We start from the raw sequence: 16441 nt of genomic DNA on the forward strand, positions 1-16441 counted from the left end.
TTTCCGCCTTTGTCTCCCCAGTGCTCATGTTTACGCAACTGTACCAGATAATCTTTTAAGGTTGAGTCGACCCACGGGGAAGGCGCAGATATCGCTCGCCACTACTCTCAGCCATGGCCGGGGATCGAACTCCGGGTCGCCAAGGTTCATAGCGCGGCACGCAAACTAACCACTGCGCCAGCGAGCTGCTCACCCCCCCCGACACCCCGCACATTAAAGCATACCACACATAATTGACACGTGTCCCATATCGAGCCTTGCGCCGCTGATTATACTCGGGCCTGATGATCCATTACATTTTGGCTCGATGTCCCCTTGTGCACTCACAGACGTTAGGGGAGAGAGAGAGAGAGGAGGGGGGGGGAGAATTTCGCAGAGCGCACGGTGGGGACAGAACACCCGAGGAAGACGCAGCCCTGGCACCGAGCCTTCCGTAGTCATGCGACGTCTCTATTTGCGACGGCAGGCCAACCCAGCGCGGTTAGCGAACCCCGTACCGCGCTTGACATTGTACCGGGGGAGGTGGCTGTGGGGGGGGGGTGGGGACTGTCGCCGGACAGGCCTAATGAGCCCTCTATTTTTGACTCGGGAGTGCCGCTGAAACCGCGATGCGATGTAATTAATATATCGGCAATTTGGTGGGATAAACTGCACCCCTTGGTGGGATTTATCGCGCCGCGTGCAGCCTCCGAGCGATGCGCCGAGTGCCAGCCGCCCAGCTCCCGTCAGAATGCCGGAGAGCGGGTGGGTCCCCACCCACCCCCTACACATCAAGTTTGTTTTTAGATTTAAAGCTTTCGTGACTGCAGGGATTCATCTTCTTGGTTCTTTCGGTAAAGTCACGTAGAAGGGAAATAATACAAATAAACATAATAAAATAATTCCCACGACGTTTCGGCCACAACGCAAGCAGCCGTCCTCAGGTGAAGAACAGGTCTGTCGGAAAGACAGCGTCTGACGTTTCACCGGTAATTACAACCAGACGCTGTCTTTTACAACAGACGTGTTCTTCACCTGAGGACGGCTGCTTGCGTTGTGGCCGAAACGTCGTGAGAATTATTTTATTATGTTTTAGTTTAATTTTTTTATTATTTCCCTTTTACGTGACTTTACCGAAAGTACCAAGAAGATCAAGTTTGTTCTTCGTCAAGCCCCAACCCTCGTCGGGCTTGGTGGTGGTGGTGTTCGTGCGCCGCTGCGACCCGGCGCTTCCCAGGCAAGGGTTGGTGGATCACGCAGAGATTTGGAGGCGAGGGTGGGTGGGTGGGTGGGTGGGCCTGCGAGCAGGTAGCCAGCGGGAGGTGGCGGCGGTCGGGTAAAATCGATTGTGGGATTCGATCCACGTGCATCTTTCAGTCTTGTCCCCTCGTGCGTGGGGTTTTTTTCTTCTTCATCCTCCGGATAACTCGGCGTTCCTCCCCACGTGAAGCAAAAAGGGTCGTGAATGCGGTTGGATGGAACATCTCCCAATGGAGCAGAACCCTCCAGAACATGATTCCTGTCACTCAGTGGGGGCTTTCCTGGGTAAATACAGGGCATCATTATTATGATTACTAGCCATGTGCGCCCTCCAGTTGTTTGTCATTGCATACGCTCTATGCATGTCGCATACACCTCGTCGCTGGACATCCCCTTGTGTGCACGTCTGGCCAGTAGGTGGGTGTCACATCCACAAAACAACGATCGCCTGTGCAGCCTTTCAGACTTCAGGGGTTGTGTTGGCGAGCACCTGCTAAGGCCGACACAGCACGTGAGGTGCCACCGCTTCCCTAGTGCCGACGTTTCGGTACGACACCAGGTGCTCACTTAAGGCCGAGTCAAACTTGGGGAGGGCCAGAACCGATTCGGATATCACTTGCCACTGACGGGAGCCATAGCCGGGAGTCGAGCTTAGGGCCCCCCCTAGGTTTGTGGCGCAGCGATAGGTTGATTTTAGCAGAGCGTGACTGTGTGGAGACGCTGTCCGTCCGCAATTCTAACGTGAACAAACGGTCCTCTCAACACTCATCGTTCGCCTTCGAGCTCATCGCACCTCGGACGAGTTACCCAGCGCCACATCTGCGTGCGTGCCCGCGCGTGAGATCATGCAGTCAATCCAAACGGGTGTTTGTTGTTATAGTTGTTGTGCGAGCGCTTACCTTGTGGTGCGCGCGGCGCCACTTAGCCGCGCGCCAATTCCTGGGCCACTGTCGTGCAGAACGGACGGCGGCGCGATGAGAGCGAGCGGGCGGGCGGGCGGGCGGGCGGGCGAGCGGTCGGGCGATGAATCGAGCGAGCGGGCGGGCGGGCGGGGGAGTGGGATTGCGAGCGGGTGAGCGGCAACGGCGGAGCAGGAATGGTCGCGGTTGCAGAGGCGGATGGAAGGGAGCGGGGAGAGGGGTAGTGATAGGCAGATGTTGAGATGGTCAGCGAGCGATCACCACAGCGTAGGTTTCCACGGCTCTGCCGTGCAGTTCTCCCATGAGCTTTCGGGGTCGTGCCACGGCGTTGTTCGGAAGCGCAATGCCAGACGGCTCGCTCCGCACGTGCTGCTGGTGGGAGCGTCTTCGTCCGGAACTGAAGACGCTCTCCCAGCCGCACGTGTGGAGCGAAACGTCGGACATCGTTGCGAATCGACGCACGGTACGACCCGAAAGCTCATGGGAGAGGGAACGTCACAGTCCCGCAGCGCAGAGCGCACTGAATAGGCAGGGTGTGGGCATCGCGGCTTGGCACGGGCACGGTGGGGGTAGAGGAACTTCTATAATTTAACGATTATTTATTGCTGCTCACTACCACCGGGAGGGGGGGGGGGTCACTTAAAGCGATCACCTTCATAGGTCCAAAATAATTTGAACGCAGATTCCTTGGCAGGTAAAGATTCGTCAAATCATCGATCGAACTCCGTCTCTCACGCTCGTTGCGTAGATTCTCCTCGCGACACAGGCACGCATCGAATCAAGCAAAGCGAGAATCGAACGCTTTCGACTCTCGCTCGCAAGAGTCAACGGGCGTGCCGTCAGAACAATCCGTGGACACGCGCAAGAGCCGAGATCAACCCTGCTGTGAGCAGGCACAATGATTTGGAGTGCGTCTTTACACACCGCAGCCAGCGCCACGGAGAATACGGTGACGAGTTCTGCCTTCAATGCAGCCAAGCCAAGCGTCCCTGCCACTGCCCATTCAGTCTCCACGTTGACACGTTTGTCACATTCTAGATTTGAAGCTTTCGTGACTGCAAGGATTCATATTCTTAGGTTTTTTCGGTAAAGTCACGTAGGTAAAAAAATTCAAATTAATAAAAGTAAAATAAAATTACAATAAAATCAAGTGATACAGCAAGCGTGCTGTGACGGTTCCACCTGAAGACGGAAGCTTGTGTTGCCTCCGAAACGTCGTGATTTTTATTTTATTTAAATTTTATTTTACTTTTATTAATTTTAATTTTTTACTTACGTGCCTTTACCGAAAAAACCTGAGAATACGTTTGTCACAGCACACGCACCGTCGGCAATGCATCACCAGCCAATGGGAAATGCATAGGCAATCGAAATGCATGTGCCTACCACAATACACTGCAGCATCTGTACGTGTATATTAAAACATACAGCATATCATCACTGTCAATTGCGCGCGTGTGTGTGTGTTGCGGTTCGTGTTTTGGCTGTGGAATGAAAAGCACAGGTCACAACATATTTCCGCACGGCTATGACAGCGAACAAACCCTGCTGCATGACGGGATATAAACGTACGCACCAAATGTAGTCGGGAATTGACGTGCTTCCGAGTTCACTGCTACTACTACCACCTGCTCAGGGTGCCGAGATGTTAACTACCTCGCCTGGTATACAGGAGGTCGTGGGTTCGATTCCGACCCTGACGCCTGCTGTATGTTTGGCCGCGTGGAATTTTCTCCGGTGCCACTGGGTTTTCCTCCACCTTTAGGAACACGGCATGACGAGAGTATTTTGGCTGCTATGAATTTCCACGTGGCGATGAGCCGCTTCCTTGAGCTATCATTTTTAGTCAGGTCGCTTCTGGAAAAAAAGAGCTTTATAAGCTCAGTGAGCCTTATCTGGTTTAAATAAAAACAAATGTTTACAATTTAGTTGTTAACTCATCACCGAAAAAATTTCCCGGTCGCATGTGCAGACGGGAGTAGGCATCACGTGACCAGTTGCCACAGCCAATTAGTGCCTTGGGACTTAAACGAGGCCTCCCTGGGGTAATGAATGAAGTATTTGGTTATTTTACGTAAAAAAAAGGTTATTGATCCGAAGACGGGCTATTGCCAAAATAATTTGCTTCGACACATTTGGTAAGCTATGAAAGGCAGTGTTTGAAAACGGCGACGATAGCAAAGAATGGACGACCTTTCCAAGAATACCACGTTGTATACAAACGTCGCATTTGTATGCAATTACGCAGGAATCAAGGTACGGGAAGAGACACGTCGCGCCAGTCCTGTGTGCACAGAACCACCGCCGGCAACGCGTTTGCTCGTTTCCTGCGCCGATTGTGCAACACAATCACGGTACGTTTCTGCGTTTCCCAGCCGCCTTTCATCGCGGCCAACCTCGGGGGTGCCTCTCTGATGATGACCAATTCACCACCCCCCCCTCCCTTTCAAATATAAACGAAGCCATCACACTCGTGCACACGCCTGATGATTTCCGAACTGTAGCATTCGTCAGCAGTCGGTCGATCTTGTGTGTACGTGTCGAAGTAGTAATTCCGAGGCGAGATATGCAGTGTGTGTACGTGTTGATTCAACAGTCTGTTAAGACTATATGGGGGATCTTTGTCTTTGTACATGTGTGTCTACGTGTGTGTGCACGTGTGTGTTTGTGTAAGCGCGTACAGAGACTGTATGTTTGTGTGTGCGTCCATGTCCCAGGTGATATGGAGAGCACTGATTGAAATTCAGAGAGAGACCTGGTGTGTATGCGTGTGCACGTTGGGACGTGTTTAGCAATCATCAGGCGCGTGCTGCGTGCAACGACAAAGTAAACTCGGAAGGACGAAGTGTGATAGCTTAGAAGGACTTTGAGTCCGAGAAACACTGGGTCCGGTGAAATGACAAAGCGCGTATTTCGGCTCACGACAAAAAAAAATCAACAACAATAACAACAACCCGCGAATCGCCCTCCACGTTTGGTCCAGAACGACGTCGCGATCGTGGCAGACGGACGAGCAGATCGCGACCGACGAGAAGGGGGTGGGGGGAGGCACGGAGCACGTGGCCAGGCAGGACCGCATCGACAGGACGCGCTTTATTAGGACTCTGACCCCGGGGCCGCCTGGCCTCTTCTCGGTCAACGTTTGCGTAACGGCCGGCCCGTGGATTGCGTGGTGCCGGTAGCGCCAACGGCGCGATGGGGAAATGGAGAGCAAGCCGAGGACATGGGCCATTTTAAGGATTTGTGGCCCGAGGGCGTTCGGGTGACACGGAGGGTCCGAGCGCCGAGCTGGATAATCCTGAGAGCCTGTGGTTCGGATCCACGTTTCAGCCGCCTGTGATTAAATTGGTCTCAGTCCCGCTTCATTGGGCGTTTTACAATTATGTTACCCGCGACGAACAAACACAGCACGAAATCACGACGTAACGACATCCCATTATTGTTTACATACGAGCACCACGCCGATCTACACCTGTGAATAACTCGATAATTAAATTACCCAACATACAAAAGGCCGGCACATACAACAACAAAATCGATTAATATTCCATATCTGCTCTCAATACATGACACCTCGGATGCCTCCATCACCTTTGGGGGGAGGGAGGGGGGGTCAAGGCTTTTGTGAAAGTGAAAAAGCCGCAAACCTAATCATCGCCTGCAATTGCTTTGTCCACACCTGCGCCAGCATTGACGAAAAACAAGGACATTAAACAGCAGGTTCAGGATTTTATAAACCAGTCGATGTCGTAAATGTGTCACGTGATGAAACACATCGGTAGTCATCGCTGAGCGGATCGACGCTTGGACGTAGAATCCGCTTCGGCTGCGAGCAACCGGTTGCATAGACGTCCACACGCAACAGAGTTGCCACGTGCAACTGATCACTCAGGTGTGGACCCGGCTTAAAGGTGGGGGGGGGGGGGGGGGCAAGTGAAGGTGGTCCGGCCTCGGAGGAGACAAAGTCGTCAGGGTTCCCCCCCGGGGAGTCCGGTGACGGTACACTCGCACCGACGCGGGGCACGGAAACCGCGCGCACGCACGCACGCAACTTCTATTCTCGGCGCCCGACTTTTATCCCGACGTTTACGCCGAGGCCCGGAGTGGCACCAAGGCTGCCCGCGGGGACGCCCATGCAAGGTAAGGAATGTGCGCCACACGCGGTGCCCAAACAGATGGGCCACGTCGAACAACTGCCGCCTCGGCCAATGCGCTTTAGCGGCCACTTAGCAAGTTGACGCGCCTCCCCCCCCCCACACCCTCCCCACACACAACCCTATCCCTCCGGCCAACCCGCATCTTGACCCGTCACGTGTTTCAATAAATTAGTGCACGAGTCAGGAGGGGAGGGGGGGCAGTATTTGTCACCCGGGGTGGCAAATACTGCCAGAGTCGACAGTGTCACCCCATATGGACAGCGTGTTGCCATTCGTGCAGTGTCCACATACAGGCAGTGTCCCACCGTGACCGGAAAGCTGCCTCGATTCTAATCGCACTTCCATGGATGTTTCATCTCACATTAGGGTTTTTTTAAAATCCCGCCTGAAAAGATGTTCCCTGCCAAGCATACTGCGGCCTCTTCCCAAGACAACACGCTGGCCATCGTGCAGTAGCTCTCATTTGGAGATTAAACGAAGACAATCATTGACAGCATTCCTCACTCTCGTTGGTCACAATGAGGCATTTTGGGAAACATCGGCTCAAGGGTTAAGTAACATGGCCCGGATGGATGCAGTGACATTTTAAATTATTATTATTCTTTGGTTCTTTCGGTAAAGTCACGTAGATAGAAAAATAAAAATAAAAACCACGACGTTTTAAATTAATTAAATTATTATTTCAGGTTTCTGTATCATTTTGTCCCTTACTTAATTTGGAGCTTTCGTGACTGCAGGAATTACTCTTTGGTTCTTTCGGTAAAGTCGTGACTTTACCGAAAGAACCAAAGAGTAATTTTGTCCCTTCGCGAACTTTCCTGTGCGCGCGCTGCATGCGTGGTGCCCGACTCGAGCTTGCGTTCCCCTCTGGCTTTCCCGGGAGATGGGATCGGCTCGTGCTGCAGGCGCTGGACAATCGTCACGTCGCCGGAGCGAGAGAGACGGCCGACATTAGCGATGGCGATTAAAAGATGTCACTTTCAACCGTTGTCGCTGCTGTCGTTTTGCCGTACTTTTGTGTTTCCGGCTCCCCCTCCTTTTACTCCCCCTTCTAAACCGGCGCTCACTTTCTCGCTCGGTGTTTTCCGGAACGATGCTAGGTCGACGGGGTTGTAGCGCAGGGATTGGTTTGGGAGTGAGGCACTATTACGAAGGAACGCAAGGTGCGCCTCTCCACAATAATCCGCTTAATCCCATATCGTTGCAGCATCTATGCCTGCGTGTAGAGGCACAGCATCGCACGCCTTTTAGAGCGGCGTCAGGACAAAACAAGGCCACGTGGATGAGGCGCCCCAAAATAATCCCTTTCGCACGTCGTACTGGACTGCCCCGGCTAAGATTAATCGCTGCTTGCCAGTGAGATAATCGTTATATAACAACGTCCACTCAGCCGATCTTCAATACATTGCATTCAACGATACAGCGCGCGCCACGAATATCCCTGTGCGCGCGTGCGCTGCATCGAACAAACGCGCACCACCGCAAAGGTAGCGAGAGGGGTGTATTTTTAGTTTGTAGCTCCCGGGACGCGTCGCGCAAAGCATCGCGGCTGTCAACAAGTGACCCGCCGGGGAGATCAACGCCGGAGTCATTGTGCTCAGGACAGCGTGTGCCCTGCCGCTGCACGTGACTCCTGCTGCTGCCGTTGCCAAAGTGGGCACCTCCAGCTCTGCAAGTCGGCCCAAGGTGGCAATCGTTCTTGTTAATGCTTACAAAGCAGAAACAACAACAACAACAAAACTAAGCTATTTTATTCACCGGGTCAACCGCCGGTGAGCTATTAGATATTTTTTCAGAGGCAATCTGTGCTACTCGTTGATAGCTCGTCAATAGTGGAGATATCATCACCATCGCATTTGGGGGTTTATAGTAGCGGCCAAAATAATAATAAACGCGTATTTATTATTATACAACAACCAAACGCGTGTTGTTTCTAAATGTGGAGGGCAAAACCGGAGGCCCCCAGGAAAAACTATCCACGCGACTGCCACGGAGGGAGAGAGAGAGAGAGAGAGCGCACGGACTACAAATATACAACAGGCATCGTCAGGGTCCGGGATCGACCTTCTGTGTGCCAAAGGCTATCATCTTGTGATCATCTTGCGATGATAGCCTTTGTACTATAAGAATTGCGCAAATACCAAATGTACTTATCTACCGATTACCGCCGCTAATTATTGGCATGGGCGTTGCGGAACAGCTCATCCGGAAAAAAAATGATGAATGCACCGACGACGATTCAATGTCTTGCTTAATTAAACAATATAAAAGACGTGGTATGTCCACGTGATTTTCAGACAGCGTCCGGAGAGCTCAAATGCAGTGGACAGAAGGAAGTGAGCGTGGTGTGGAGCACCGTTTTTAGCCCCTCGGTTTTGTCTTTCGCTGGCCACACGCCGTATTGGGCCCCTTGGTCCCGTTGTTCGGCAACTTTGATTAAAAAAAAAATATAGATTTTTTTTATCCGCATATACTGTCTTCCGCATCGTTTCTGCACGTTGTATTTAGTAAGTAAGGCATTTATAAACGCGCAACTCTTATCGCCGAGGTTTATCACGAGTGCGCACACATCTCGACCCTGGGGGAACAGGCTGTGCCACGGTCCACCACTGGCCCACAGGGCAGTGCCTCTCCGCTGTGCCACTGAAATTCTCATCAGTAAGTCTGCCCGTTGTCACCCGCAGGCGCGGATGCGAGGTGGAGAGCACTACCGGCACCACGCCATCCACGGGCCGGCCGTTACGCAAACGTTGACCGAGATGAGGCCTGGCGGCTCCGGGGTCAGAGTTCGAGTTTGAATCTAGGATCTAGCCACCCGTGGGTTAAACTGATCAATGATTTGGTCATGGTGGTGGTGGTGCTGCTGCTGAGTTGTTTGCGGTGCACAGGGAAGATGAACAACAACACACACTCGTCAGCAACCCGGCTTTAAAAGAATAACAAAAAGAATGTATGAAATGAGCGACGTTATGGGAAACGACCCTTCTGCATTCCACCCATTGCCCAAAACTTTGGCGATTATATAGTTTTTTCCCCTCGTTCAGGCAGTGTAGTTGACGTGCGTGTGTGGGGTTTTCACGATCAAACCGGGTTCTCCACAGCAAGACAAGTGGCGGCCTCAACTCGGTCACCAATGATTGCGTGAAATAAAAAAGTAAGCAGCGCGGAAAAAAATAGTCGGTGCTGCCCTCGACTTGGCTGCAATCTCGCCCTGGGAATGAAACATTCTGGATGCGTCACTGTGTTGCGAGGAGCGTCAACATAGCGGGGTACGTGATGAAGTACCTAGTGTGGAAAAAAGGGTTAATTGAAGGGCTCTAAGAAGTAGTTCTGTGGCATCTCGTTCTGCAGGTTGTTCGCGAATACAGGGTTTGTCGTGAACTCCTCTGCGGGAGCTGTGAACGGAGTCTTTGTCACATCGCGTGATGACAAGAGCAGGTGCAAAACATCATGGACACAGACATCAGCAAAGGAATGTGCTTGAGAGTTATTCCATTAAGTTGTGATCGTTAAGGTAGAAATGCAGCGTTAAACATCAATAACAGCGGTACGTAAGACAATAAGTCATATCACAACACAGTGATGATGATGACGACGACCATGATGATGATGATGGTGATGATGACGGTAAGGATGATGGCGATTGACAGCAGTGACAATTACGATGCTGGCGATGGTGATGGTGAAGGCGACGATGATGACGGTGATGACGATGACAGTAGATATAACGGTCATGACGATGATGACAGTGATGATAATGACGACGATGATAAAGATGACTGATAATGTGATGACGATGACAATGACGACGACAATGGCAACATCGGCCAATGCACCGGCCCCCACACATCCAGCTCACGCTCGGCAAACCCCGCGCCGCCCCCGTTCTCCACCGCCCCCCTCCCGCGGAGTTCCAACCACGCGAGCGACCATCTCCCAGACGCCACCACCGCCACAGCTCCGCCTCACCTTTGACCTCCAGCTTGCACTCGGCCTCGGCCTCACCGAGCGAGTTGACGGCGCGGCAGGTGTAGACGCCGCCGTCGTACGGGCCGGGCTTGCGGATCTCCAGCGTGCACACGCCCTGGTGCCCGAACATGCGGTAGCGCGGGTCCTCCTGCAGGTTCACCTTGTTCTTGAACCATATGATCTTGGGCTGCCGGGGGAGGTGAAGGGGGATGGGGGGGGAGAGGCAAGGTGAACAGGGAGCGGTGGCGGAGGTTGATGAGGAGGTGGTGTTGGCAGAGGTTGATGGTGGGGGAAGTGGTGGCGGTTGTAGTTTTGATGATGGTGGACAGGGGTGGTGGTTGTGGTGATGATGGTAGTAGTAGGCAGGGGTAATGGTGGTGGTGATGATGGTGAAGGTGAACAGGGGTGGTAGTTACGGTGGAGAAAAAAGACGTGGTGGTGGTGGTAAGCGGTATATTATGATGGTGGTGGAGGAGATGACGGTAGACAAACATCCCCCATATAGCCTTCACAGAATGTTGGGACAAGTGCTGTTAGCGAGCACCTGTGAAGGCCGGAACGGCACACGAGGGGGTGGGTGGCCAGCACCAAGCCTGGCCGCCTTTGTTTCCCTAGTAGCGATGTTTTACACACCACACCAGGTACTAATTTGAGGCTGAGTCGACCTAGGGGGGGGTTCAGATAATCGTCGCTGGCGTTGGCCGTGAGCGGGAATCGAACTCGGGCCAGCCGGCTTCGTAGGGCAGAGTGATAACCGCGACACCACCGAGGCATCCGTACACCCCAGACGCCCACACCCAGAATAGAAAGCCTTGCACCTTCAAATCACAGCAGGTAAAAATAAACACGCGTTCTATCTACGCGGTCCTGTAGGTGAGTTATATAACTACCAACTCCCATCACCGTAACGGCGAGAGAGTCGGAAAATAATACGTACGAGTTGAAATAATTATGGCGTCACCGAATGGTAATCATACAAAACGCAATCTATTTAAAACTCTTAAACGTGCACCGAGTAAGAGTAATTTGATCTTGATTTGAAGCTTTCGTGACTGAAGGAATTCAAACTCTTTGGTTCTTTCGGTAAAGTCACGTCGGTGATTTCTTTTATTTTATACCCAAGTGACTTTACCGAAAGAACCAAAGAGTAAAGACTCATTTGCTTAAATATAAATCGTGCAGAGCAGTTGACCTTGTGTGTTAAGTAGAGAGCATGGGCCTTGGCAGGGCGCGTCACGAGGAGGTTACGAACGGCCGGTGGGCAAGGCTGGTGACGGAATGGCAGTCGAAGGAGGGAAACAATAACCACCCCCGTGGTGGTGATGGTGGTGGTGGTGGTGGTGATGGTGATCAGTTCACGTGCCAACCACCCCATCGCCGGACTGAGACGGACAGCGTTCGGCTCAGCTTGGGTTTCACCCAGGAGTGGATAGATAATGTCTGACGTACGTACACAGATTGTGTGTTCAACTTCTTTCGCGCCGTACGTAGACAACCGAGCTCATCGGAGGTGCGGGGGAAGGACAACAAACTAACCACACAAAAAGCAGTTCTAAAGAAATTAGTTTTTCAATCTAGATGATGATGATGTAGAAGTGCGTAGCTCCAGCGGCTTCCTAATATCGGAAGGAAGAGCATTCCAGACGGTCATCGGAGGTGACGACGGTATTACTGTATTGAAGTGCACGCGGTGCCGTATGTTTAGTATCCCGTATGTGATTTGCATGCTTTGTTCAGTGGAGTCTTGTTTTGGTGGCGTTTGTGTCCGAAAGCCACGTGCAACCAAAGCAATACGGTAATTACACACGCGCGCACGCCTTGTTGTCTAATTATCGTATTGCTCCGAGTTGTCAAAGATGCACTTGTTTTTCATGCTGAAATGTAAAGTGGAAGGGTGGTCGTGCGTCTGGTAGCTGCGTGCGTGCGCCACCAAAACTGTATCGCGCTGTCGACACCGGGCCCCAGTTCGGGGGGGTGGAGGAGTCGGGGGGGGGGGCGTCTTACTTTCCAAAGCGTCTTTATGCTCCGGAGATTACGGTAACACGAACGCACTTTTGTGGTCCATTTTTAGGAGGAGGAGGATGATGATGAGAAAAAAAATAATCCACGGCACAGTATCTCCATCACCGACGAAGGCAAAAAGGTGGAGCGTTTCGACCTCCCCCCCGCCCCCTCGTGGCTCCTCCATACGCACAACCTTCCGTACGAACACCTTCCGCTGATCAATCGCAGGAGATGACGCCACAGTGAATTCCTGCTCCGAAGAGCACTGTTAACCTGCCGTCTACGGCCCCGAGACAGCGGTTGAAATTCCATGTTCCTCTGGCCAAGGACGAGTCTATCCACAGGAAAAACCCATTGTTGACTTCCGCACAAACTGGTGATTAATTGTATCGGCCCCTGGAGGGGTGATGATGGGCCGAGTCAACCCTTACACATCTCTTTTCTTCCGCGATGCACCTGTGGTCACGTTGCCACTTGTTTTGTTGAGCATTGTGAGATGCGGTGGCATCCGGGTGCTTTAAGAGGTAGAGGTGCAGCCCCTGCAAATGCTGGCTCACGCCGCTGCTGGCAGAAGGGCCTCCACTAGACAGAATTGCAGAGAGCCCCTCTAGAGGGTCTACATTGGCCTGCTCTTCCACATCGGTCGCATGTCTGGCAGTGCAACGGCTTTGGTGAGACCTTCATCCAGCAGTGGATTGATAATGACTTATGATAGTGGTGATTGATCATGATGATGATGAAAATAAAAACAGAAGGGGATTATGGACCAAAACTCTAGCCTCACTGTAAATTCTCCCATCACGAGGTGTTTTCTAACAACGGACGCGACGACGTCGATTTTTGGAGTCGTTTATATTCCAGCGTGCGCCGACGCGCCAATTTGTTTGCTGGCGAGGTTTAACCGAGGCATGCTCGACAAATCCCTAAAGCTCCCTCGGAGCGCTCCCGATTCGGCGCGACAGCTGAGCCATCCCCCACCCCCCTTCCCCGGCGACGCGGAGCCGCGCCGGGAGTTGCTTCGGAATTTCCCCGGCGTAATCATAACGGCCGAAGCGTGAAAGGGGCACGGATAACCGTCCTTGCGGCAGGAGGTTCGAGGCCTCAGCAGATGTCGGCGGTGGCGGCCGCTGACTCTCCGAGCGGCGATGCAAGCGGGAGGACGTGCGGCCGGACGGCCGTCGTAGGCGGTCGGTCGGTGGTTTCCGAGCGGCACCGGTGGCCGGGAGGCCGCGGGGGACATGACGAACGGACTTTGTGATGTCAACACAAGCCTCCGTCTTCAGGTGGAACCGTCACAGCACGATTGCCGTATCAAGTGAGAGAAATTCCAAGAAAACAGTCCTTGTATATATACTGGTTGAGGGTGGGAGGAGCCAAGGTAGGCCCTGGGTATCATTTTTGTGAGGTTCGGTGCGGATGAAGCACGCTGTTAGGAACGAGCCTTTGTTGTGTAAACTAGGTGCGGATGATGTAATAAAAAAATCAGGGCCTACCTTGGCTCCTCCCACCCTCAACCAGTATATATACAAGGACTGTTTTCTTGGAATTTCTCTCACTTGATACAGCAATCGTGCTGTGACGGTTCCACCTGAAGACGGAAGCTTGTGTTGCCTCCGAAACGTCGTGATTTTTATTTTATTTAAATTTTACTTTTATTAATTTGAATTTTTTTACCTACGTGACTTTACCGAAAAAACCTAAGAATATGAATCCTTGCAGTCACGAAAGCTTCAAATCTAGAATTTACGATGTCAACTCGGAACTCGGGGCGAGGAGGAACCGCAGACGAGAGCAGCCAGGCGGTGAGCAGGAGTCATCAATGGCCAGAGCTCAGCGGTCCGACAGGGTGTCCGTGAAGCCCGTATCTATTTATCGGACGAATAGTATATCTTGATTGGAAGCTTTCGTGACTGCCGGAATCCATACTCTTTGGCTCTTTCGGTAAAGTCACGTAGGTAGAAAAATAATAGATCACGACGTGTCGATCGCAACACGAGCAATCGTCATCAGGTTGGACAACCACAGCAAGAAAACACTGCTGAAGTCGGCACGTGTAATGGTAGTAACACTTTCAATAACGTGGGGGGGGGGGAGAGGGGGAGGGGGTTCCTTGTCATTACGCAAACGTCGTGTCGCGAGTACCTGAGTGAAAGCTTTCTAAATCGCTGGATTGGACGCGGTGGCAACAGGCCCTGGACGGCTCCATCTCCACATTTAACGCCTTTGAGGGTTTCTTTGCACGGGGGGGGCTTCATCAAGTCAGGAGGTGCATCACACAAGAGTTACAGACGTGCACAATTTACGACATCGGTAATGCAGGGGGGCGGCGGTTACAAAAATAACTCCACAGATGCTGCAAAATGTCTTCCGCAATGCAGCTGTCATTGCACCTGTGCAGAGGCACTGGCGGAGCTTACGTAGAATCAAATCTTTAGCGTTATTCACGAATATACCTGCGATGATATGGTGGCATAATTTACCCTAAAATGCTTTTGTTTCAATAAAAATAGACGAGGACTTTATGGACACCCTGTATTATTTTTATTATTATTATGATGATGATGTTTCCAGCCAATAAATGAGTGGAAGCGGTCCGTGGAATCTGCTGCAGAGACTACCCAGCTCGCTCGCCCCTCTTTACCCAGCTCGCCCTTGCCAAAGTGGCAATGTTCCACCACGTGCACCAACGGGCTCAGTTAATCTGCTGGTACTGGTAGGAACCTCCTGGTTACACCAGCCCACAGGGGATTATTGTGTCCGTCCGTCGTGCAGGGAGGGGCTGGGTGGGGAGGGGAGGGTGGGGAGGGGCTGGGTGGGGAGGGTGGGGCTGGGTGGGGAGGGGAGGGTGGAGAGGGGCTGGGTGGGAGGGAGGGAGAGAGGGAGGGGAGGGTGGGGAGGGGCTGGGTGGGGGGTGGGAGGGGTAGGGTTGGGTGGGGAGGGGCTGGTCACCCCGTGGTGCCCTTAAACGTTTAACCTACTCACGCCGGCTTGTGCCCGCCCTCACAGTCGGGCATATTTGTGGAATACACCACGCCGCCGTTGACCCTGGCCATTGACCGAGCAACCCAATTAGTGATGCACAGTGGTCCGCGAAACATCGCGCCCGAGAGTTCACGGTGACCGTCCCGCCGGTCAACCAGAGGTGGACAATCGCTGTCCGAGAACGTTTCCCAGAATTAGTAATGAGCGTATTTGTTGTTTGATGAAATGAATGAATCATGATTGACGAATATTACATGTGATATACTTCGATAATAAGAAATATGCCATCAATTTTGTTGACCAAAACGGCTGACTGTTTAAAACCACAATATCAGCCACCACATCCAGTATACCATCTCCCGTTATAGCTGTGGCAACTGGCCACGTGCCACATACTCTCGTCTGCGCATGCGACGGGGGAATATTTTCGGTGAGAAATTAAAAACCAAACCTTAAACATTTTTATTTTCAAACAAGTAAAGCGCACTGAGCTTTATAGCTCTTCTTCAGAAGCGACCTGGCCACAAATGATAGCTGCACGAATTGGCTTATTGTGATGTGGATATTCATAGCAGCCAGATACTCTAAAACACACGTTGATTCTAAATGATGGGGAAAAACCGGAGGACACGGAGAAAAATCCACGCGACCACGGGGATGAGAGACATGCAAACTCCAAATATACAGGCGTCAGCGTCAGGATCGAAGCTAAGATGTCTCCCGTATAGCATCTCGCCACCGCGGCACCACCAACAATCTATGGGTCTGCCCCTGGCAATGGAAGAAAACGTCCCCCACGTCCTTCTATCCTTCCTGCGCCCTCTTCTCCCGGCCACAGCCGCGATCCGAGCAAAGTTTCCAAAATCGAATAACCGGCCTCCGCTCGGCGCGACAGGAGCTTGTAAACGTACCCCTCCACCACCACCACAACCACTCAAGACCCATCGTAAACACGTCACGCCTATCACCATTAACACCGTCTTATCGCAAAAATGTACGCTGCGTTCAGCTGCGGGGTAACGCGTGTGTGGCGATAGGCGGTGTTAATGATGATGGGAGTGAGGTTTCCCTTGCTCTCTGCTTCCACCTCCGTCACTTCCAACGCAGATTTCCCACTTGTACATGATTACGTTCAAGATGCTGCATTGAGTTATCACTACATACCCCTCT

General features: G+C 52.2%; 2 protein-coding genes across 2 annotated transcripts in view; one reads left to right on the top strand and one right to left on the bottom strand.

Annotated features, from left to right (window-relative positions):
- BET1L (Bet1 golgi vesicular membrane trafficking protein like) overlaps positions 1 to 16441 on the top strand; it is a 355770-nt gene that overhangs the window by 67045 nt on the left and 272284 nt on the right. The window lies entirely within an intron of this gene.
- The window catches only part of LOC144933891 (myosin-binding protein C, cardiac-type-like), a 91651-nt gene that overhangs the window by 2004 nt on the left and 73206 nt on the right, over positions 1 to 16441 (bottom strand). Inside the window, exon 32 of the mRNA XM_078859175.1 lies at positions 10286 to 10472. Within this exon, the coding sequence (XP_078715301.1) occupies positions 10286 to 10472 (187 nt within the window). The remainder of the gene's footprint in view (positions 1 to 10285; positions 10473 to 16441) is intronic.

Source organism: Lampetra fluviatilis, chromosome 8, assembly GCF_964198595.1.
Source record: "Lampetra fluviatilis chromosome 8, kcLamFluv1.1, whole genome shotgun sequence".
Classification (NCBI taxonomy): Eukaryota; Metazoa; Chordata; class Hyperoartia; order Petromyzontiformes; family Petromyzontidae; genus Lampetra; species Lampetra fluviatilis.